This window comes from Monodelphis domestica, chromosome 1, assembly GCF_027887165.1.
Source record: "Monodelphis domestica isolate mMonDom1 chromosome 1, mMonDom1.pri, whole genome shotgun sequence".
Classification (NCBI taxonomy): Eukaryota; Metazoa; Chordata; class Mammalia; order Didelphimorphia; family Didelphidae; genus Monodelphis; species Monodelphis domestica.
Window position 1 is genome coordinate 93,458,614 of NC_077227.1, and position 23,058 is coordinate 93,481,671.

Here is a 23,058-nt window from a genome sequence, read left to right on the forward strand (position 1 = left end):
GGAGGGGCTAGAACAAAGAGGACTGGCTCTCGCCCCCTCTATGGGCCTTTCGCCGGGTTCAGTCTCTGCTTTAAGCTCAGTAGAGGAGGGAAAAGGCGAGAGAGAAGCCTGCTTCCGTTGCGGCTCTACTCCGCATAGCCCCGCCCCCTTTGCCCTCCCTTCCTGCCCTTTTCCAAAATGGCAGAGGCGGCGATGATTATGGCTGGACCCGGAAGCCCCGCCCCTTCCCCCCCACCTACCGCGACCGAATTAACCACCGCCCCCTCCTCAGCTCGCGCTGGAGGGTCAGAGGCGACGCCGTCGGCGCGTCCGTTTCCCGCCATAGTGTAGAGGAAGGCGCGAGGCTGGGTGGGCTTCCTGCACTTCCCCTCCATCGCCTCTGCTGCTGCCGAAGTTGTTCGTGCCCGGAGTGGGGCGAACCCGAGGCTGGGCTGTGACGCTAGGTGACCGCTGTGGCTTGCTTAGCGTAGGTGTGAGCGAAAGAGGGAGCGGCCGGGGGCTCGGGCCGGACCCCGAAAGAAGAGGATCTCCGTGGAGAAAGAGGAAGCCGCCGCCGCGGTCGCCGCCCCGAGGCAGGGAGCGAGGGAGGACGGCCCTGCGATTGTTTCCTCCACCTGGCCGCCGCCTTTTCGGGAGCCCGGCTCGGGGCAGCGTGGTCCGTGCCCCTCTCGGCAAGATGCCCTGCGGGGACGACTGGCTAAACCACCCGCTCGGCATAGTGCAGGGCTTCTTTGGTGAGTGGGGGGGGGGGCGCCTCCGAAGAGAGACCTTGGCCGCCTCTTCGGGGATGCGTTCTGGGGACTCCCCACCCCGCGGGAACCGTAGCGATTTCAGGGAAATACTCCATGCCCGTGGAGGGGGAACGAGGGAGCGCCCCAGTTAGCTCCCCACCCCCCGTCGCCAGTTCAGCGGACGATCCCGCGACCCGAGGCCGTGGAGTCCCAGCTGCTCCGGCTGGGGCCGTGGAGCAGCGTGTGTGGGCGCCCAAAGTGGGGGCTTGCATCCCCCAAAGGCTCATTTCCTTTGGTCCAGGTTGGTGCTAGGGGGAAAGGTGGCACCATGGTCCGGGCACTGCCTCCCTGCCGTGGGATTGTGGGGAGAAAACTTTGTTGCGTTCACCCACGGGTTTTTAAAATACCAGAACGCGACTAAAAATCGGCAGGGTCCTTAAAAGTATTTGTCTGGGATGGGCTTGTAAAAGATATAACAGTGGGAAAGCATTTTTTTAAGTTCCAGGCTGATCGTTTCTTGCGAAGCACAATTGGTCCCGAGGCTCTAATGCGTCCTTACTGAAAGTACAACTGAAATGAAGATTGTTTGTTTTTTTTTTCCCACCCCTACAAGCTGTCATTTTTACTGTTAGAAATTTAAGGGGGACGTACTTTATTTTCTATTTTTGTGTCTAACATGGTTTTTGATTTCCAGTTTCTTGAGTTTGACTGAAACCTTGAACTTTAAAGAACTTTTACCACTTAAGGGCAGTCTTACCTAGGAATCCAAGTTTAAAAGGGAAAAAAAAAACATGTCTACACTTAATGGTACAGTATACAGAGGCAATGAGATGGGAAGACTTGGGGGCTTAAACCTAACCTTAAGATAGTTACTAGCAGTGTGACTCTGAGCAAGTCACTTCATCTTCCCCAGCCTGATTCTTTCTACTGGAAAATGTTTGGGTTTTGGTTTTTTTTTTTCGACTTTTGGATCCCATTTGGGGTTTCCCTGACAGATCCTGGAATGGTTTGCCATTTCCTTTTCCACTCATTTTACATATGAAGAAAGGGAGGCAAATAGGGTTAAGTGACTTGGCCAGGGCCACATAGCTAGTAATTGAGGCTGGATTTGAAATCTGGTCTTCCTGACTACAGGCCCTGTGCTTAATGGGGGATGAGAATAGAATCTTTCTCCCACAGATGTGAGAAAGATAATATTTGTAAAGCAGTAAATAAATGCCAACTATTACAGAGCCCACCTGTCTTGAGATCACTTATTAGTATCCAGAACACTAGAAGTAGGAAACAAAATTTTAAAATAATTGGCATAAAGCCCATACATTTTGTGAGATAGAATCTTGAGGGATGGGAATATTGTCAACTTATTTGCTATTAGTTTGCCCACAACTTTTAATTATCTTGTAGTTCATCTTCCCATCCTATATAGGAGCAATAAACCATCACTATCTCTTTATCTCAAAGATAACAGCCTTGAGAACTGGAAGGATTAAACTGAAGTCCCCATAGAATGGGAAGAAGCAGAAAATCTGTTTTAAAACAGACATAAATTCAAAATGGAGTATTTAAAGCCCTTTAATATAAGAACTGGTACTCATGGTCTTTTGGTCTCCAGAGGCATTGCTCTAATGCAGAAGTGTAACAGTAGTCTTAATGATGACCCTGAATAATTAAAGCAAAAGTTAGATAGCTTTATCTTTACAATGCTGTTTAATTGGAGAAGAAAAAGTGCTACATTTTGGAATTTCCACCAAAAACAGTTCTTTTAAAAAAATTGTGACTTTTAAATGCCTATTCAAAACACCTCATTCCCCAAGATACTGGATAAATGAGTTATGTTACTGCATACCAAAGACTTATTTAGTTAGACTGGTCAAATCAAGTTTCCTTTGCCATACGAAGATGTGCATTTCTTATAAAAACAGCATAAAGTGATACTATTTGATGCCAACAGTTTTAAAAATTCTATGGATTATACAATTTTTAGCAATTACGAATAATGTATTAAGGAACAAAGATAAGGATAGTACCCTTGTTAATTGGTCTTAATATATTACATATATTATATATAATATAAATATAATTAATAAATATATTAAAATATAAGCCCCAAACCATTAGTTTTTTCATACAGTTGTATAGTTAACACTATTGCAAGATAGCGGTTTTGTAACTTCCTGTCAGACCATGATAAAACTTTCTTTCAATAATAGATTAGGTTTTATCATGGATAATTTGGTATGAGGATAGTTGAGTATATAAGTGTCTAATTATAGTGGCTTTTTTTCTTCTTGAAATAATGACTTTTAGTTATGGTCATAAGCAGGAATGTTAAACAGAAAATAGTCTAAACAAATATATAAGTTTTTTCATCCTTAATCTGTGATAGCATTACTGTAGGGAACTACACCTACAATTTAGAAAGGTAGTTGTTGGAGGCAGCTACTTAGGCTACTAAGTGGATTGAGGCCCAAGGCTAAGTGTGGAAAGTCCTGGGTTCAAATTCTGTTTCAGATATATCCTCATTCTTTACCCTGGGTAAATTACTTAATCCCTATTGTCTTGCCCTTACTGCAACTCATGGAACCAATACACAGTATTGATTCTATGGTGGAAAGTTAAGGATTTTTTAAAAAGAAAAATGAAAGTTGCCTGAGACTTTCCCATGGGTCACTGGGCTAGAGGATTGACCTGAATCCAGTTCTTTCCGATTCCAAGACCAGTTTCCTAGCCTTTATCCCATATTGTACCTGCATGTTGATATAAATCCAAAAGAACCCAGTTTCAAGAGTGTAAGATCTAGGTTCAAGAACTATTTTTTTTTAACCCTTACTTGTCTTAGTAGCAACTAAGACAGAAGAGAGACTAGGGCAAGGGTTATAAGTAACTTGCCTAGGGTCACACAGCTAGTAGGTATCTGAATCCAAATTTGAACCCAGGACCTCCTTACTCTGGGCCTGGCTTTCAATCCACTGAGCCACCTAGCTGCCCCCTTCTAGAACTGTTTTTTGACACATTGACTTTTACCCTGGATGAGTCACAACCTCTGGGTTTTCCCAGCAACTCTCTTAAGATTATTAAATTCCAAAATATTAGTGTATCTGTTGATCTGCAGTGGTAGAGTTTTCTTCTCTAAAAGCCCACAACTCCTATGATATCACAGGTCTGAACTCTATTTTTAATTAGTGAATTATATATTTATTACCTATGCTTTAAGTACATATTTGGGTTTATATTTGCCAGACTAAAGTGCTTAATCTCATATTTAAAATATTCTATTAGACTATAAAAAGGTATTTGTTGTCAATATTCAACTATCTAGGTTGAGATCCTTGAAAATTAGGAGGGTATCTGATTTTGGGAAACCCTTTCTGCTCAAAATAGGTTCTAGTCTCTCCATGCCCCAGCAGAGTCCAGTGAGTCATTGCCCAAGTGCCCACATTTCTTTGAACCTCTGAGTTTAGCTAGACCTATCAGGTGATAGTCAAAAAGTGCCAGATCCAAACTTGAAGCCTTTCCAGTGTGCTGAGGACCCAGAGTCAGTGCAGGACCTAATTGATAGTTCCATTTTTTAATTGCTATTATTATATAATTTTTTATAAAAAGATAAATGTTAGAAGCGACCTGTTCATGTATTTTTTAAAGGACTCTAAAAGTGACTTAACATTTTATGTGCAATTTTGATAGTACAGTGCAATCACTAATCAGTTTTTGTCAAGCGTTTTAAAGTTGTATAGTGTAAAATGAAATAATTAAGAGCTAGAAGCATTTTTAATTTAGCAAGTATTTGAGTCACTGAGATAATTTACCTTTCAGCGAAATATCTTAAGGAAATGCCATTTCTCCCTGTTTTTGGGGGGTTTTTTGTGGGTGTTTTTTTTTTTTAAACTATAGATGAAGTCTTTACTCTTTCATGTAGTCCAGATTTTAGTAGAGACAAAAAAACCCTTAATTGGTTAGGATGGTTTCTAAACCCTTTTCTCAGGTTAATGAGCTTATGTTATTACATTTACACAGGTAAAATCCAATTGTAAAAAAAATAGGGACATTTATTTTGCTTTATTGCCATGGAATTTTGATACAAATGGAAGGTTTAAAAAAAACACCTTGTGGGGTGCCATTTAATTTATTTTCTTTTAAACTCTTACTTCTTGCCCTAGAATCAACACTGAATTGGTTCCAAGGCAGAAGCAGTTTAAGGGGTAGGCAATGGAATTGAAATGACGTGCCCAGGGTCAGACAACTAGGAAGTGACTGAGGTCAAATTTGAACTCAGGACCTCCCATCTCTGGGCCATCTCTCAATGCACTGAGCCACCTAGCTAATTTTACTTTAATCCTCTCTGTACACTGTTATAGATCAAATTTAAGAAGTAAACCCTGACCATCTCATTCTTTCTGAGAAATAGCCACTGGCTACCCATAGACTGAAGATCAAGTCCAGACCTCTCAGTCTTGTAGGCTTCTATAATCTGATCTCTGCCTTCTTTCCCAGTAGTCTCACTTTTTGTACCCTCCCTGTCCTTTCTGTCTTCTGAGACATTTTGTCTCTTTCCATCTTGAAGCTTCCCTGTTATTCTTTTCTATCTAATAAGCATTTAAGAAGTGGTAGTAGTATGAGCAAACTCCTTTTGGGCACTGGACTACAAAGACAAAAAGAAAGCAAGACCCAACCATAAAGGTCTCTGTAGGTTGCTGATCTGCTTCAGCCTGCCTTTCCCTTCCTCCTGCACCTAGTTTAGTAGGGCACTTGTAGTAGTCATTTAAAAGCTCAGAATGTGCTCTCTGGCTATCTTTTCCTTGCTTAACTTACTTGTTTGCTGTTTATGGCACACTGCTTAAAGAGAGAAGCTGCTTCCCCAGAATAGCAGAAGAGGGGTCTGTATCTAACTGAAGAGCATGTACTTTTTTTTTTAATGGATATTAGCATCCTGTTTAATAGTTTCATGTATGTATGAGGCAAGACTGATTTCCTTGAGCTAATTGTAATGAGCTAAGTGAATTTGTGAAAGAAAAAAAGTATTTATTAAGCACTTACTCTGCGCCAGGTTCTCTGTTAAGGACTGGGCTACAAGTAAGAAAAAATGATTATCTGTCCTCAAGGAAAGGCAAGAAAAACAAAGGCGAGTGGTGGACAGAGATGGATGAAGTAGCAGGGATGGGAAATGAATCCATAAGGTCGTCCATTGATGCCTTTCATGAACTTTTCAGAAGCCATGGTTGTAGGTTTTTTTCTTCAATTTAATTTAATTTTTTAATTCACAAACATTTACTTTCTTCCCTTTTGACCTTCATCCCATCCCTGTGGGGAACAAAAGAAAAGAAAAACCAAACCCTTAACGTATTCAGACAGAAAAAATTACCATATTGGCCAAATCCAAAAATATCTTCTTTCCAGTGCATCACCTTTCTTTCAGGAGATGACTAGCATTTATTATTAGTTCTCTGGAATCACAGTTGCAAGCAGTGGTAGAGCTGATCTGATCAATACTCTGTGATGAGTGTGAGGGAGCGTGTTCCATGGGCTTGGAAGAGGAGGGGCAGGGTCAGATGCCTGGGTTGGTTAGATGCCATGAGCTCTCATTGGTCAGCACTGGCCTAGAGAGCTTGAGGTGCACTGAATAATTGTATTAAAAATGTTCCTTCCAATGTCCATAACTATAGCATTCTTTGTATACCAAAAATGCTCAGATGACCAACGTTTCTTTTGCCTTCTCATCAGCTATTCATAGTAACTTAATATATTGAGTCCTATAGGATGCTATAGCTGGAAGGTTATTAAACTCCACTGGCCCCAATCCCTTCATTTTACAGATTAGAAAACAAAGGCTAGCCAGTAAAGAAGACCTCATACAGCTAGTAAAAAGCCTTGCTAGAACTGGCACTTTGACCTTTAGATCTCCAGACTTCCAAATTTTGGTGTTCTTTGTACTATACCACTTATCTATAACATTTTATTATATATGTAGTGCTCACTTCAGTGTCAGGTAGCATAGATATTATTACCCCAATTTTATAGACAAGGGAACTGAGGCTGAAAGGTTAATTCTCATTAGCCTGTGGTTCAGGTAGTAAGGAAGAGCCAAGGAGTATAGGATCATTTATTTAGAGGTAGAAATGAACCTCTATTATTCTAAGCCAAACATTCTTTCTGTAAATGAGGAAACTGAGATTAATGGACTTGCCCAAGACCACACAGTGCCAGGAAGTGAACCTAAATTCTGATTACAAATCTAAGATTCTTTCTACTATGCCAGGCCATTTTCCAGCCTTCATCCCAAGTTCAGTGCTTTTACCTACTTTTTTTTGTGCTCATTCCATTTTATTTCAAAATATCCCAACCCCTAAAAACAAAGCCCATTTCATCTTATTGAATTAGGAATTGGGGTCTAATTCTCTTATTAACTGCTGGTAAGGTCCTGAGTCATTGCTTTAGTTTTGTTCATTTTGCAGATTAAAGTTTCTCATATCCAACTCTGAAAATGAGTGGCGAATTAAAATATCCAAGAGTTAAAAGACAAAATGGAGTTGAATTGCTATTGTTTAGTTACCTTTTATTTTTTATTTGAGAACACTTTTTACCCAAGTGAAAACTTAGATTAAATTTTTGTGTTATTTCTAGATCCTAGAGAGTAGAAATGTAATAGTCACTTTCATGTTGACATAGAAATATCATGATCTTTATTTTTAAGTCATAGAAATATAGAATTATATCATCATAGAAATAGAAAATATTATGTATGCATTATAAATATATTCCTTATGTACAAATATTCTTTGTAATAAGATCAATAAACCATTGTTCTGCATCAGTTTAGGCAGAATAATAATTTGTTGAATCCTTTTATAGTATTTGTATATTTGTACTAACACTTCACATTTATATAGCTGTTTAAAGATTTACAAAACATTTTGCTTATAACTAATATACAAAAATATATTATACAATATTTATATGTGTGTAAATATGTATATTTACACAAATAATAATACAAAAATAATTCCATTAAATGGAAGTCCGATATAATTTTTGTTTCATGGATAATCAAGTAAATGATTGTAGAAACAATATCCATATTTAGAAGTTATATACTGTTCTACCTTGTGTTTCCATTTCACTTACATAATTAGTAACTTCTTCCAATGAATATTCTTTCCAAGGTTTTAGATCACTGCCTATCCTGAATGCTCAGGTCCTATAAATTCCTACATTCCAGCCTACATTCTGGGGGCTCTCTTTGACATGAGAAGCATACCAGTAGTTTCATCTATGTCCTTGCTTGATGGCCAACCTATCTTGTTTTTAAATTTTATACCTCTCTGAAGACAGCCGTTACACAGTTTCTCCTCAAGAATTCTTTAATTGTACTGTTGTAGCCTGTTCTTCATACTCACACTTTTATGTGTGCTTGCTGGGAGCTAGTATTTTCATGTACCAGGGTCAATCTTGGTAGACCCAGTTTCTTCGCTTTATTAGATTGGTCAGTTCTCTTATCCTCACTTTGTTCATATGTTGTAAAAGTGTGTGATAGTTACACTGTCTCACAGAGTTATCAAGAAAGTAAAGTAATAATATATATGAACTATTCCAAATTTTATTTTAAGCTTCTTATTGATGATAACTTACATTTATCAAATACTTTTGTGCTTACTAAGCTGATAACCCAGTCCTATTTGGTAGTATAAATGTTTGGAATTAAGTTTTTTGTTTTTCTTTTTAAAATTTTCTTTATATTTTGCATCTAAATGAGATCTTGTTGTCTCTTACCCTTCACCTTCAAAATTACTATTTTGATAAGTCTATGACAATTTGACAGCATAAGTCAACTACATAAAATCTTGCTATTTTATTAGTGGTTTTAAAACTTGCATTTTTTTTCTTTTTCAGCCCAAAATGGATTAAATTCTGACTGGGAGAAGAAAGTAATTGAATATTTTAAAGAAAAGCTAAAAGAAAATAATGCTACTAACTGGGTAAGATTGTTGATTTCCCCCCCTGATTTTTACTAATTAAGTTTTGCATTATTTTATAGGCAAGTTAGTGTTACACCACTGTTTTTCCAGTGGCTAGTAGGTAAAGAAACTTTGGTAATGGCTTCAAAATGAATACTTTTTTCTGCCCTTTTTTTTTTTAAAGAAATTAACAGAAGTTTAGAGTTGTATGCTACGTGCTATATGTATAGTTCAGGGTTTCTAGGTGGAGGTAGCTGACATGCTGCTACTTGTAATTTCTTGTTTAGTACAGAAGGAGGTCCCTGCATTGTGCAGGTAATATTTTACATTGACTTGTTATTTTCAAGTATAGCACTACAGAACAGATGCTACTTCTCTTGATGAGGTATAGAGCATATGTGTATATATAGGAAGGTCAAATCCAATTATAGTGAACTTCTAGGAACTATGAAAATCTTTTGAAGTATTATTTCATGGTATTGGATATTGGGATAATTAAGCCACCAACTGGGGCTTGGAAGGAAATTTTTTTGCCATGTGGAGATCTTGGCTCATAAGGTTTTCACATGTAACTGTTTTGCTTTTCCTAATAGGTTGTGAACTCTTGAGAGAGAGGACAGTTTAATTTTTGTATTTGAATCCCCAGTAGATAACATAGTGTGCAGAATGAAATATTATAGGCATGTGATAAATAATTGTTGGATCTGTGGTGTGTCTAGTTTTAGTTTTGTTTTAAACTTAACTTTTTTTTCCTTTTAAGGTACCATCATTAAATGATGTCCCTCTTCATTATCTGAAACCGAACAGTTTTGTGAAATTCCGCTGCATGGTTCAGGATATGTTTGACCCTGAATTTTACATGGGAGTCTATGAAACAGTTGACCCAAATACAAAAGGACGTGTATGTAAATTATGCCTGATTCATCTTTGGCATCATAACTTTTCTAGTTAACTGAAACTAGAATTACTAATATTTAAGGAAAACTGTAGTGGCAGGCCAATAGATAGAGTACTGGGCTTGAATTCAGGAAGACTTGGGTTCAAATCCTGCCTCAGACACTTATTAGCTATGTGACCTTGGGCAAATCACTTAATCCTGTTTGCCTAAACTGGAAAAGGAAATGGCAAGCCAGAATAGTCCATGGACAACATTGTCTATGAGGTCATGAAGAGTTGATGTGACTGAACAACAAGGAAAACTATAGTCAGGAATATGCTATCTTGGTATCCTTCCCTGTTGGTACACTACCAATTTTCTATGCCAAGTTAGAGGAATTGGTACAATGGGAGTTTTGTATATTTTTATAGGTATCTTTGAAAACTTTATGGAACTTGGAGAATTACTAGATCCATACTTAAAGACAATGCACCTGAGATCAGCCTTAGATATATCACCTTAGAAAGGTCCCGATTCTTATATAGCAGGAAACTTAAGAAGTCAAGAACCTGGAGAATTTGTTAGATGAGTTCTTTTAATTTAATATAAGTATATTTATTGATATTTTGGGGTTATCAGTTATTTCCCAGTGTCTTTCTATTCTCTTCCCTCGAATTAAATCCTCCCTTTTGCCAAAAATATTATATAGACACTATCTCTGATAAACCTTTACTGTGGCCCCACTTCTGTCATGACAAGAATTTTTTAGAATAGAGAATAGTGAACCTATGATTTCATCAGAATGGGAAACTAGTGAACAAACTGTCTCCTAATGTAGGTTGGTACCATCACGATTTATGGTCTTAGAGTATTGCTTAGACCATGGAGAGATTAAGTAACTTATCCAAGGTCACACAGCCTTCTATGTATTAGAGGAGATCTTCAACCTAGGTCTTCCTGCTTTGAAGTTGGTTCCCTATCCACTACACCATGCTGCTTCTGAAAGACATTCTTGTATAATTTTGGGCTTGATGGACTCTTTAATTGGTAAAGTTAAAACATTGTAGCAGTAATATTAAGGAGAAACTGATTTATTTTAAAACCATTTGTTAAATATCTGGATACCATAATCTTAAGCTTTAATTTAATCATAAAGAATACTAAGTTCCTACAAGTATAGATGCTTTAAGTAATAGGTTACATAATTTTCCAAATAGATTTTAGTAATTGCTGTTTAGTTAATTGCTGTAGTTGACTGTTTTGGGTGAAGAAGCACCAGAGGAAGATGCCACAGAATAACTAAATACATATGCTTAAAGCATTTCAGGGCTGCTTACAGTTTGGTGTCTTCTTGTCATTCTGCTATTAACAGCAGTTCTGATTCTTGAACTATAAATGGCTATAACTTATTTTGTTTGGATCTTAAATCAGTTTGTTATTGTTCACAGGTTCTACATTTTGGAAAATACAGAGATATTGCAGAATGTGGGGTATGTATTGCAACTTATGTAAAAGATAAGATTTTTTGGTAAAAATAAAACTTTTTAGATTAGAACTCATTACTTTTGTTTTTTATTGGTAACTTTTTGTTATTGCATCACATAATTTCCAAATGTCATTCTTCTATCTCTTCTCAGTGATTTATCCCTTGTGACAAAAAATGCAGAAAGATTGGGGAAAGGCAGTTCTGCCAAATTAATACTCATAGTCATCACCTTTGCACTGAAGGGAAGAAATATACTTTCTCATTTCTTCTCAATATATAACAATATAACAAGTTTGGTTGTTATAATCACACAGTTTTTTGGTTTTGTTTTATTGTTCTGCCCACTTACATTATTGCAATCATATATATTTCCTGGTTCTGCTTACTTTGTATCAATATCTGTTTTCCTATTTCTTTGAATCTTCATTACTATAATTTTTTGTGATTCAGTAATATTTCATCATGTTCTTGTATTACAGTTTGTTTAGTCATTCTCCAATTAATGGGTTCCTACTTTGTTCCCAGTTCTTTGCTACCAAATTTGTTTTAATTTTGACATATTTAATCATTGGCTATTTTAAAAATAGAAATGTATCCCTTGCTTTGTTTATGTACTTATGTGAGCTCAGTTCGTATTTTATAAAATGTGTATGTATGCCTATCTGATTTTCTTTTCTTTTTTTAAAATTTAGAATGTTTTTCCATGGTTGCATGATTCATGATCCCTCTCCCTCCCAAAGCTGACAAGCAGTTCCTCTGGGTCATACATGTATCATTGTTCAAAACCTACTTCCATGTTATTCATATTTGCAGTAGAGTGATTCTCTAACATCAAAACCCTAATCATCCCTATCATACTATGTGATCGATCATATATTTTTCTAATGCATTTTTGGTTCCACAGTTCTTTCTCTGGATGTGGATAGCGTTTCTTTCTCCTAAGTTCCTCTGGATTATCCTGGGTCATTGCATTGCTGCTAGTAGAAAAGTTTTATTACATTCAATTGTGCCATAATGATCAGTCTCTGTATAATGTTCTCCTGGTTCTTCTCCTTTTGCTCTACATCAATTTGTGGAGGTCATCTAGTTCACATGGAATTCCTCCAGTTCATTATTCATTTCAGCACAATAATGTTCCTTCACCAACAGATACCACAATTTGTTCAGCCATTCCCCAGTCGATGGACACCCCCTCATTTTCCAGTTTTTTGCCAACACAGAGCACAGCTATAAATATTTTTGTACAAGTCTTTTTCTTTATTATCTCTTTGGACCCAGCAGTGGTATGACTGGATTAAAGGACATGCATTCATTTAAAGCCCTTTGTGCATAGTTCCAAATTGCCCTCTAGAATGGTTGGATTAATTCACAACTCCACCAAGCAGTGCATTAGTGTCCCAATTTTGCTACATCCCCTCCAACATTCATTGCTTTCCTTTGCTGTCATATTGACTAATCAGCTACCACCTGATTTTCTAAGAGTAAATTGGCCTCTTTGATAATAGAGAAACAAAAGGAAAAAAACTTACTTTCTACTTAATGGGAAAGGTGAAAACAGAGAATATTGAATGTAGTAATTATTAAAGAGAAAGCCATGTGGGACAAACCAAAACTCAATGGATGCCATGGTGACCAATATATACCTACATTCTGATTTCATAAAATTGCTTTTCAGATGATAAACAGACAGAAAACACATAAGATTCAATGAAAATGCTAATTTTTCCTTATCTTACGGTTACTGAAGAGAAGTTTATGGTTTAGGAGAAAAAATTTATGCTTATCTTGACATTAAATCATTGTCATATTTGATTCACAGGCATGATGTTTGCGTCAGTGGGTGGGGAGAAAGTTAGATAAACTGAGACTGGATGGATTTCATTCTCTTCTACTTCTGTGTTGGGGGCTGACTGAGGACTTCTGACACTACTGTGGTAGAGTGTAGGCTGAAAGCCAGTTAAATGGAGGCTATATGTTAATCCTTTCTTTAAGAATGACCAATTTCCTTGATCTTTTCAACCTCTCCTTTCTGATAAATAAAATATCAAGTCTATGGCCAATCTCCCCAATTTTAATCATAACACAAGGCAGAAGAGTGGTAAAAGCTAGGTAACGGAATTGCCTTATCCAGGGTTATACTGCTAGGAAGTGTCTGAGGCCAAATTTGAACCTAGGACTTCCCATCTTTAAGCCTGACTCAATCCACTGAGCCACCCAGCTGCCCTGTTGTGTCCCCCCTTTCCCCCTTTTCAAAGAAAGCTGAAGAGGGTTAGGGTTTATTATCTTTTTTTTTTTGGCCAAACCTGGTCATAATTTCACAGGATTGTTTTCATTCTTTTTGATGCTTTTTTCCATTTGTGTTGAGGTCATTGGATATATCGTTTTTCTTGTTCTGATTAATCAAGGAAGAACTTCCAACAGTTGGAGCTATCTAAAATAGAATAGTCTGCCTTGTGATTTAATGAACTTTCCTAGATACTCAAAATATTCAGGTTGATATGGAGAAGACTTCCATATTGGATAGTTTTGTTACCCTAAAGATTCATTTTTTGGGAATGTCCTTTGAGATTTTTGATCAGGTAGTCCAAGTATATCCAATGTAACCATGCTTCCAATGGTTATAGATTTACAATAACATCAGAAAAGGCTTTATAAATAAACCCTACTGTTTCCTTTACACCTCACTGTAATATCTCTAGACTACAGATCAGCCCGGATTAACTAGTCCATTCTTCTCTAGCCTCTGGGCATTCTATCCATATTATACTAGTTGAACCGTGCTCTTGTAGAACTGAACATAATATTGTTATAACTTAAATCTTAATTTCGTAGAAATACTTAAAGCTGTTGATGTAAGATATGCATATAGTTTATACACATTTGGCCAGAGCAATTTATTTAAGAAGGAAGAAACTTGTGTACTTGAATTAAAATGTTTTGAAGCTAACGGTATTTCATTGAGTAAAAAAGTCTATGTAGATTCTATTTTTCTTAATAGAAACAAATAAAAATAAGCTGTTTTTAACCTATTTCCAAAGAATAGGTTAGATGCTTCAAGGTGTTGATTTTTGGGGAGGTTGTTAAGATTATAGTATAATTTGCAGTGTTTCCTTACTTCTTATACAATTATAAATCATAGACTATTAACTTATGTTTCATTTTCATGAAAACTACATATTATAATTATAATTCTGTAGATTGTTACCATGTAGTTGTTGGTTTTTTTAAAGATCAATTTTTATTGATATCTCTTCATTTCCTAATGTATCCCTTTTCCCTCTCCCTTCTAGGCTGTAGTTTCTTTTTTTTTTTTTTAGTTTTCATTTATTTATTTAATTTGGAATATTTTTCCATGATTATAGAATTTATATTCTTTTCCTCCTCCCCCTCCCAGAACCAACAAGCAATTCCACTAGGTTATCCGTGTATCATTGTTCAAAATCTATTTCCATGTTACTCATATTTGCAGTAGAGTGATCTTTTAACATCAAAACCCCAATCATATACCCATTGAACTGCATCATTGATCATATGTTTTTCTTCTGCATTTCTGCTCCTACAGTTCTTTCTCTGGAGGTGGATAGTGTTCTTTCTCATAAGTCCCTCAGAATTTCTTGGGTCATTGCATTACCGCTAGTAGAGAAGTCTATTATGTTTGATTGTGCCACCATGTATCAGTCTCTGTGTACAATTTTCTCCTGGTTCTGCTCCTTTCACTCTGTTTCAATTCCTGGAGGTCTTTCCAGTTCACATGAAATTTCTCCAGTTCACCATTCCTTTCAGCACAATATTCCATCCCCATCAGATACCACAATTTATTCAGCCATTCTCTAATCGATGGACACCCTCTCATTTTCCAATTTTTTTGCCACCACAGAGAGTGCAGCTATAAATATTTTGGTGCAAGTCTTTTTCATTATTGTCTCTTTGGGGTACAAACCTAGCAGTAGTATGGCTGGATCAAAGGACAGGCAGTCTTTTTAAAGCCCTGTGGGCATAGTGTGGTTTTTCAAAAAATCATAATCTTAACATGTTCATTATTTCAATTTTTTTATATTCCAGCCGCAACAAGAAGTTGATCTGAACTCTGCACAGACCACTACTTTAGAACGACAGACTTTCTATTGTGTTCCAGTGCCTGGGGAATCGACCTGGGTAAAAGAAATATCCTTTTCTGTATTTGTGAGTTGTGTAGACAGAAGATTTAATGAGTCCAGTCTCTAACTTTGACGTTGGGCAATTTACTAAACTTAAATGATGCTCAGTTTCCTCTTCTATAAATTTGAAATGATCATATTTATACTACTGACCTCACAAGGATATAAAGAAATAGCCTTTTGAACATTATATTCTGTTCCTGATATTCCTAAAAACTTGGGGAAGAGGAAGAGGTATTTTTAAACAGTTTGCCCAAGTAATTTTAAAAGTAGATATATAATTTCATTCCACTGAGCTTAAAATCCAATAGAAGAATTTGACTTTATTGTTAAAGTTTCTTTGCTATATATATATTTCATCTGTGTCTTAACTTTTTAACATTAACTAAACATGAAGCTGACTGAAAATCTTCTCTGTGACATAAACAGGTTTTATTTTTCCTTCTGGTGACTGTAATGTGGATATTTAGATTAATTAGCTTTAAAGTTTGGACCTTTTAAAATATTGAGAACAAAGGAAGAATAGTCTTCAAATACTGTAAATATTTAGTGTGATTCCACATTCAGATCAGGGTTCCAGAATGATTTATAATAATGCTGTGTAAAGAACTCTGGACCAATCAAGAGGACCAGATCTTGGCTCTGATACTAGCTCTGACCACTTAGCTTCTCTGAGCCTTTTTGTCTCTAAAGTAGAAATGGTAATTGGCAGTGTTGAGAGAAAAAAAACCTGAAAGTAACAAATGACTAAAATACTAGCTATCATTTACTAATAAGTCACATAGCCTCTCTGGGTTAACTGTAAAATGATGAGATTACACTCAATGATCTTTAAAGGTCTCTTTCAATGATAAAATTTAATTCTATACTATTTATCAGTGTCATTTTAAAGGCTAACCTTAGCTTAGTAGAAGGAAAGGAGTGTCTTTTATTTGGCCCCAGAGGACATTACTAGGAACAAATTGCATGGAAATTCTAACTGGATTCTTGTATTAACATAAGAAAATATTTCCTAACAATTAGTGCTGTCCAAATGAAATGGGCTGCCAGAGGTTGTAGTAGATCCCTCCCCACTGGAGTTCTTCTAATAGAGTTGGATAATCACTTGTTTAAGGATAATGTGAAGGGTTCCTGTTCAGCTATGGTTTGGACTACATGATTTCTGAGGTTTCTTTTAAATACCCATGATATTTCCCCTAAACTTTGTCATTTACTTTGCTATTGTACCCTTGGGATTCTCGGAGCTTGCCATCATCTTAGAGTTGAACTAAACCCTCTTATATATATGTATCTCTGTATTCGTATGTGAGCTTGTTCAGAACAAGAATTGCTTGCTTTTAACCCAAGAATTTAGACACATAGTAAGCACTTCTTATTTCTTCACTAGTAAAGAAATGCCCCCCCTGTCTTTTGTTTTACAATTATGCTTAATTTCAAGAAGGAAGCAAATTTTATTTTAGTAATTATGAAATTGGTGGGAGAAGAACCTAGTAATGAATGAATGATTATTGAAGTACTGGAATAATGGTGACAGCTTCCTGATGATCTGCAAATTTTTTAGGAATGAATTCTGAGACATGGTATACCTTCTAAAAATTCTAGTACATTAAACTTGATTACTCTTAAAAGTGTCATCATTTCATCTTTATTAATAGTAACTAATTTACAACCTGGTATCTTTTTTTTTAAACCCTTACCTTCCGTCTTGGAGTCAATACTTTGTATTGACTCCAAGGCAGAAGAGTGGTAAGGACTAGGCAATGGGTGTCAAATGATGTGCCCAGGGTCACACAGCTGGGAAGTGTCTGAGGCCAGATTTGAACCTAGGACCTCCCATCTCTAGGCCTGGCTCAATCCACTGAGCCACCAAGCTGTCCCCACAACCTGGTATCTTAAAGTAGCCACAAAGTACCTTAGAAAATATTATAGATTCTAAAATCTGTGTTGATGGATTCCTTAATCTCCCATTTTACGCATATGTCAGTGCAAGTCAAGCTCGTGTTAGCCCCTCAACATCCTACACTCCAAGTCGTCACAAGAGAAGTTATGAAGATGATGAAGATATGGACCTTCATCCATCCAAACAGAAAGATCATCATGCGGGTTTAAGACATCCAGGTATTGTAATAGAATAGTATTCACTGATAAGTTTCTGGGCCTGGTAATGCTTCTGTAATCCTTTGCTGCCAGGAGGCTGAGGCTGCAGGATTGCAGGGCTAGAGCTGACCAGTATCTGTCTTGCGCCTGACACCAAGAAGCAGGGAGAGTTGCTGCCCAGGTCCAATGTGAGGCAAAGCAGCCTTAGTGAGAAATGGAGTCGGTCAAGGCTTCTGTATAAATTGTCCCTGGGAGCTAGCTTGAAGTGACTGAAATTGGGAGACTTGGCTATCTGCTTTGTCTGCTCCTACCTGCCCACCCCCCCCAAAAAAAGTCCATCAACCTTATTTAGAATGTTGTTATCAGGACTAAAATACAACATTTTATGGTAATATTGCTATAACTAACTAGTGGTTATGTGTTGGATTATTTAAGGAAAAAAATAAAACTAACTTTTGTAGAATTGATAACTAAGATTCTAAGACAGAACTGTAAGGATTAAGCAGTTGAGGTTAAGTGACTTGCCTGGGGTCACACAGCTCAGCTAAGAAGCATCTGAGGCCATTTTAATCCAGGACCTCTAGAATCTAGGCTTGGCTCTTATTGCCACTATGAAGCTGCCCCTAAGAGGATTACTTACAATAATTCCTAAACTGACAAACCCATTTTAGCTGCCTTGTAGTTTAGTTTCTACCATATTATAATTAAATTTGAAAGTTTCTGGGTGAATAAAGTGAAAATAATGTCTTTCCATATGGCCTTTACTTTTCCTTTGACTTCCTTTAATGCTTGTGGAGCACTTAAATATTATTTCTTTGTCCTTAATTAAACATACTTGCTTGTACATACACATTCTTTGTGGGACAAAGCCATTTATTTTTCAGTTGGGAATATTATCAATAGTGAATTAGTTTCATTTTTTTCCCAACATTTGAAGGAATAATTATAACATATTCATGGTCTGATTTATTATGCAGTAAAGGTGTAATTCAAGGCAAAAAAATTATATTTTTAAGTCCAAAAATATTTTTTTTATGTTGCAACAAATTAATAAATATGTCTATTATTAAGAACTTGATGTTAAGCAGTTTTTTACTTTTTAAAAAAATGTTCTAATTATTATTATTTTTTTAAACCCTACCTTCCGTCTTAGAATCAATACTGTGTATTGGTTCCAAGACAGAAGAGTGATAAAGGCTAGGCAATGGGGGTTAAGTGACTTGCCCAGGGTCACAGAGCTGGGAAGTGTCTGAGGCCAGATTTGAACCTAGGACATCCCATCTCTAGGCCTGGCTTTCAATCCACTGAGCTACCCAACTGGCCCCTGGTTATTCATTTTTGCAGGTAAAATGGGCACTTTTAATCTCTTTATTTCACATTTAGAATATCTTTGTCCCTGTTTTTTCTATATACTGTATTATAGCAGGCAGCAGAAAAAGGAGGTGAAATGGAATGGAGTTATTTCATTAGCTTATTTATACCTTTAGCAGTAGGGGAAAAGATTTAAAAGTTAATAACTAAAGAAGGAGCTTGGAAATATCAGTGAAGTTCATTTATATTGCCTATGTTCCTGTTTTCCTTTTGTTTTTTAATAAAGTCAGATTCATTTTGTCTTGACTTAATGCATAGCACTCATTTGGAGGTATAATTTTTAAAATGTTTGTGGTATACATGGTTATATTTGTCATTCAGCTGAGATAGTGAACTTTTTTGTAATTTAAAATATATACTTATTTTATAGTAAAGCATTATACAAATGTAAGAATTTCTGAGTAGTTATATGAATAGCACTAACATGAGTTACCTGATAAATTGTGGGACAAGTATTCTGCAAAATGGCTTCATGAAAGGCAGACTTAACAATTTTACTTTTGGTAGATATGGAAGGAACCTTACCTAATTATAAGATAATTAGTCCTTAGCACAGTGGCTGGCACATAGCACATAGTATGGTTTGTTGATGGATAATTTTTTGCCAGTCCTTGAAAAGTTAAATACATACTTTGTTATTAGAGAACAAAATAAATTCAGGGACAGACTTTTTAAATAGATTAATGGTTTTGCTTTATATTCATTTTATTTTTTTCCCATAAAATATTCTTTGTTCATCAGTTTGCTCGATTCTTAGCATTTTGCTTGTTTCATGAAATGTTTATGTCTCAATTTCTTTAAGTTTATGTAGTTTATGGAAGGGTAAAGTATTTAACATTTTCCTATTTTGCAATTAGTATTTGTTTTCTTATAAGTTTTGCAAAAGCTTTAATTAGCTTGTATTATTCCCTGAAAAATTAATCACCTAAGTTTTGTCCAGTGAGAAGCATCATTGGTTTGATAAGGAATCAAACTAATAAGGCTGTCGATTTGTTCTTCTCCCAGGGGAGTTAGAAAGTACAGTTATTTCTTTTGATTTTAGGGAAGGTTGGTGATCTTCATGGGTATGGAGAGCCAAAACGGTTAGAAACTGAGGCTTCTGCTGGGCAACACTTGAACTCCCTAAACTGCACCCCTCCTCTTGATCTCAATTTTCCACTGCCAGGAGAGAAAGGCCCTGCATGCCTTGTAAAGGTAATTAGACTGTTCATGAACATTTAACTTCGTGAAGTAGACAGTATAAACACTAATGGATTAGAATGAAGAACAGATAATATGTATTGATGCCAAGACACAGTAGAGGACACTGGACTGAGAAAATTACCTTTCTTTCTTCATTTCAAATTGATATAAAATTTTACTTGTTTTAGGATGCTTACTTGAGCAAAAAAAATTTTTTCCCCAAAAATGTGACCAAGAGATCCCATTGTGTTTAATAATCGTTAGAGGGACTCATTCTAATCACTGAGATAAAGCATTGCCTTACTTATATAGGCTTTCTTCAAAACATTGCAGAACTTTGTTTTTTAATATGGAAATTAGTGATCAGATTAATTTTGTAGCTAATTGTCTTAACATTAGATAACAGGAATACTTAAAAGATCTATGATTCTATCAGTGCAGGTACTGTAGATTACTATTGCAAGTTTTAATTTTTTTGTTAGTAGTTTGTAAGAGTTGACTGTACCTGGGGGGGAAATGGTTGTTTTGTGACCATGACTAAACTAGTTGTTAACGTCTTCAACTTAGCTATGCTAGATTTCAGACAGAAGATGTGGGATCATTGCCGTTCCCACCCTGAACCTCTCCAGTTTTGACTTTCCACTGGAACAGCCATCAAGCTTTCAGGGTTATCTTCAGGCCAGGATAAAACTTCACAATAATATGTTAGTATAAGAGGCTATGAAGAAGACATCTAAAATTGTCATTCTGTTTTCCTGTCTACATATGGCTGGTTGGCATTGAGGGGGTATAAATTCTGAATGTTCTATCTTTACTAAAATGGCATTCTGTGGGGATAATCTGTGAGTTAAATAGTTGGCTGGAGGAGAAAGTCTTCAGTCAGCAAATTGGAATTTTAATCTTAGCTCTCCTACTGACCTGGGTGACCTCAGGGGACAAATCACTAAAGTTAATCTCTTGTTTCTTGCCAGCCCTTTATGTTATATGATTTGGAAATAATTCTTTATAATTACTTGCTATTTTATTTTTCTAGGATAGAGATAGTATGGAGTATAGGAAACCATGAGATGGATTCTTAGAGCCTAGGTGACCTCTGTTTGAATTCCCCACCCCACCCCAAACCCCTTACCTTACTTTCTGCCTTAGAATTGATCCTAAGTATCGATTCAAGAAGTAAGAACTAGGGGAATTAAATGACTTGCCCAGGTTCACATAGTCATAGCTAGAAGTGTCTTGAAGCCAGATTTAAACCCATGTCTTCTTGACTCGAGGCCTGGTGCTCTAGCCATTGTGCTACCTAGCTGCCTTCTGGGTTTAAATTCTAACTCTCAGGTCTTATTTGCTGTAAGGGGACAATGAGGTGGCAAGCCTAAACTGTTCAGAACCTCAGTTTCCTCTTTTTGAAAAATTTGGCCAATAGTCTTTGCACTTACCTACCTGACAGGGTTGTTATGAGGAAAGTGCTTTAACCTTAAAGCACTATAGAAATGAATTATTTTGTTTCAAGGCTACCAATTATTGCAGAGAGGGCAAATTTAGAGATACATCTTTTTTTATTGATATACCATTAAACCTTAAAACTGATTATTTCACTTTGACTTTTTTCATCAGGTTTATGAAAATTGGGATTGTTTCAAAGTGAATGATATTCTTGAGGTGTATGGCATTTTGTCTGTGGATCCAGTGCTGAGCATAATGACTAATGAAGAAAGGTGAGCATGTTTGCTCTTGTTAAGTATCCTGGTTTTAAATGACTATTTTACAACTTGATTTTTCAGCAGAAAGGAGTTGGATTGTTTTCAGATATGTTGAGTAAGACTTTTAAGTACAAAACTATAGGAATCTTTTTTATTTGACACTGAATGCAAATCTTTTTAATAGGGGAAGCCAGGTTCCTTGGTGGATAGAGAGCCAGGCCAGGAGATGCAAGGTCCTGGGTTCAGACACTTCGTAGCCATGTGACCCTGGCAAGTCACTTAACCCCAATTGCCTAGCCCTTACCACTCTATACTTAATATCGATTCTAAGACAGCAGGTAAGGGTTAAAAGAATCTTTAATAAAGAATAGCAATAACCTGTTAACATTTCAGACCAACTCTTTTATTAGAACTATTAAAACAAAATAGCATAATTTCAGTTTACCTTTGCTTGACCACTTAATCCTGAATGAGGCTAATGTGGAAGTACAGTATTACCAGAATGGTTAATATACTAAAGGAGGCTGAATGGATGATCAATAAGCTTAACCATTGAGAGCCAAATCCTCCTTGAGCAACTCTGAAGTATATTTCATTATTTAACAAGTTATTCAGGAAAAGCATTCACACTGTGTGCAACACTCTTGAGAAATTATCTATTGAAATAACTGCATGAAGTTTTATGGTACTATATATTTCCTTATGTGAATACACACAACATTACCATTATCTGATTATGAGGTCCCATTTATCTAAATTAATTTAGGTATTTTTTAAAGGATTTACCTGTTTTACTACTTATAGCTGCATAAAATTCATTCTGAGAAATACATGAAGAGCACCTGGAAGATGAACAGAGGAGAATATTAAGTATTGGCTTGGGTCTTTTATTCTTTTGAAAATGCTTAATATGTAACCTTTTTTTTATTTTTACCATCCTAGGGACTCATCGTTACTGGATCCCCTGGAATGTATGGATACTCTAGAAGAACAAAGAGTACATAGCCCCCCAGCTTCATTAGTTCCAAGAATTCATGTGATTTTAGCACAAAAATTACAGCACATCAATCCACTGTTACCTGCTTCTCTTAAGGAAGAGGATAGCAAAAGCTGTAAGTAAAAGATTACACTAAGTATTTCATTAAAAAAAAAGTTTCTATAGTTTTCAAATATTCATTGTAGTGATAAGGAAATTTTTAAAGATATTTATTTTTAATGATTAATGTCTTTGTTGTTTTTATATCATCTTCATTTCCTAGTATATTCTCCCACATTCCAGTGAGACATCACTTGTAACAGAGAATATTTATTTAAAAAAGGGGGGGGGGGGATCCATTTCAGTAATAGTAAATAGTACATCAAATGAATGATAATTTAAGGGAAAATTTTAAGATGTAAAATTGCATATATAAATAATAATTTAAAGGAGAATGTTACATATTTTTTAAAAATATAACTTTTTAGGAGAAAAATATAGTCTTGTAGTAGGTCAGTGTAAACTGCCTCACTTA

The 23,058-nt window shown here is 36.2% G+C and overlaps 1 protein-coding gene across 1 annotated transcript in view; it reads left to right on the forward strand.

The window, feature by feature from the left end:
- The first annotated feature begins 156 nt into the window (after window positions 1–156).
- The window catches only part of MCMBP (minichromosome maintenance complex binding protein), a 31,121-nt gene continuing 8,219 nt past the window's right edge, over window positions 157–23,058 (forward strand). The window contains exons 1-9 of the mRNA XM_007478906.3: window positions 157–734; window positions 8,616–8,701; window positions 9,441–9,581; window positions 11,006–11,047; window positions 15,106–15,207; window positions 17,174–17,318; window positions 19,711–19,862; window positions 21,462–21,562; window positions 22,490–22,659. Coding sequence (XP_007478968.1) covers window positions 677–734; window positions 8,616–8,701; window positions 9,441–9,581; window positions 11,006–11,047; window positions 15,106–15,207; window positions 17,174–17,318; window positions 19,711–19,862; window positions 21,462–21,562; window positions 22,490–22,659 — 997 coding nt within the window. The 5' untranslated portion in view covers window positions 157–676. The remainder of the gene's footprint in view (window positions 735–8,615; window positions 8,702–9,440; window positions 9,582–11,005; window positions 11,048–15,105; window positions 15,208–17,173; window positions 17,319–19,710; window positions 19,863–21,461; window positions 21,563–22,489; window positions 22,660–23,058) is intronic.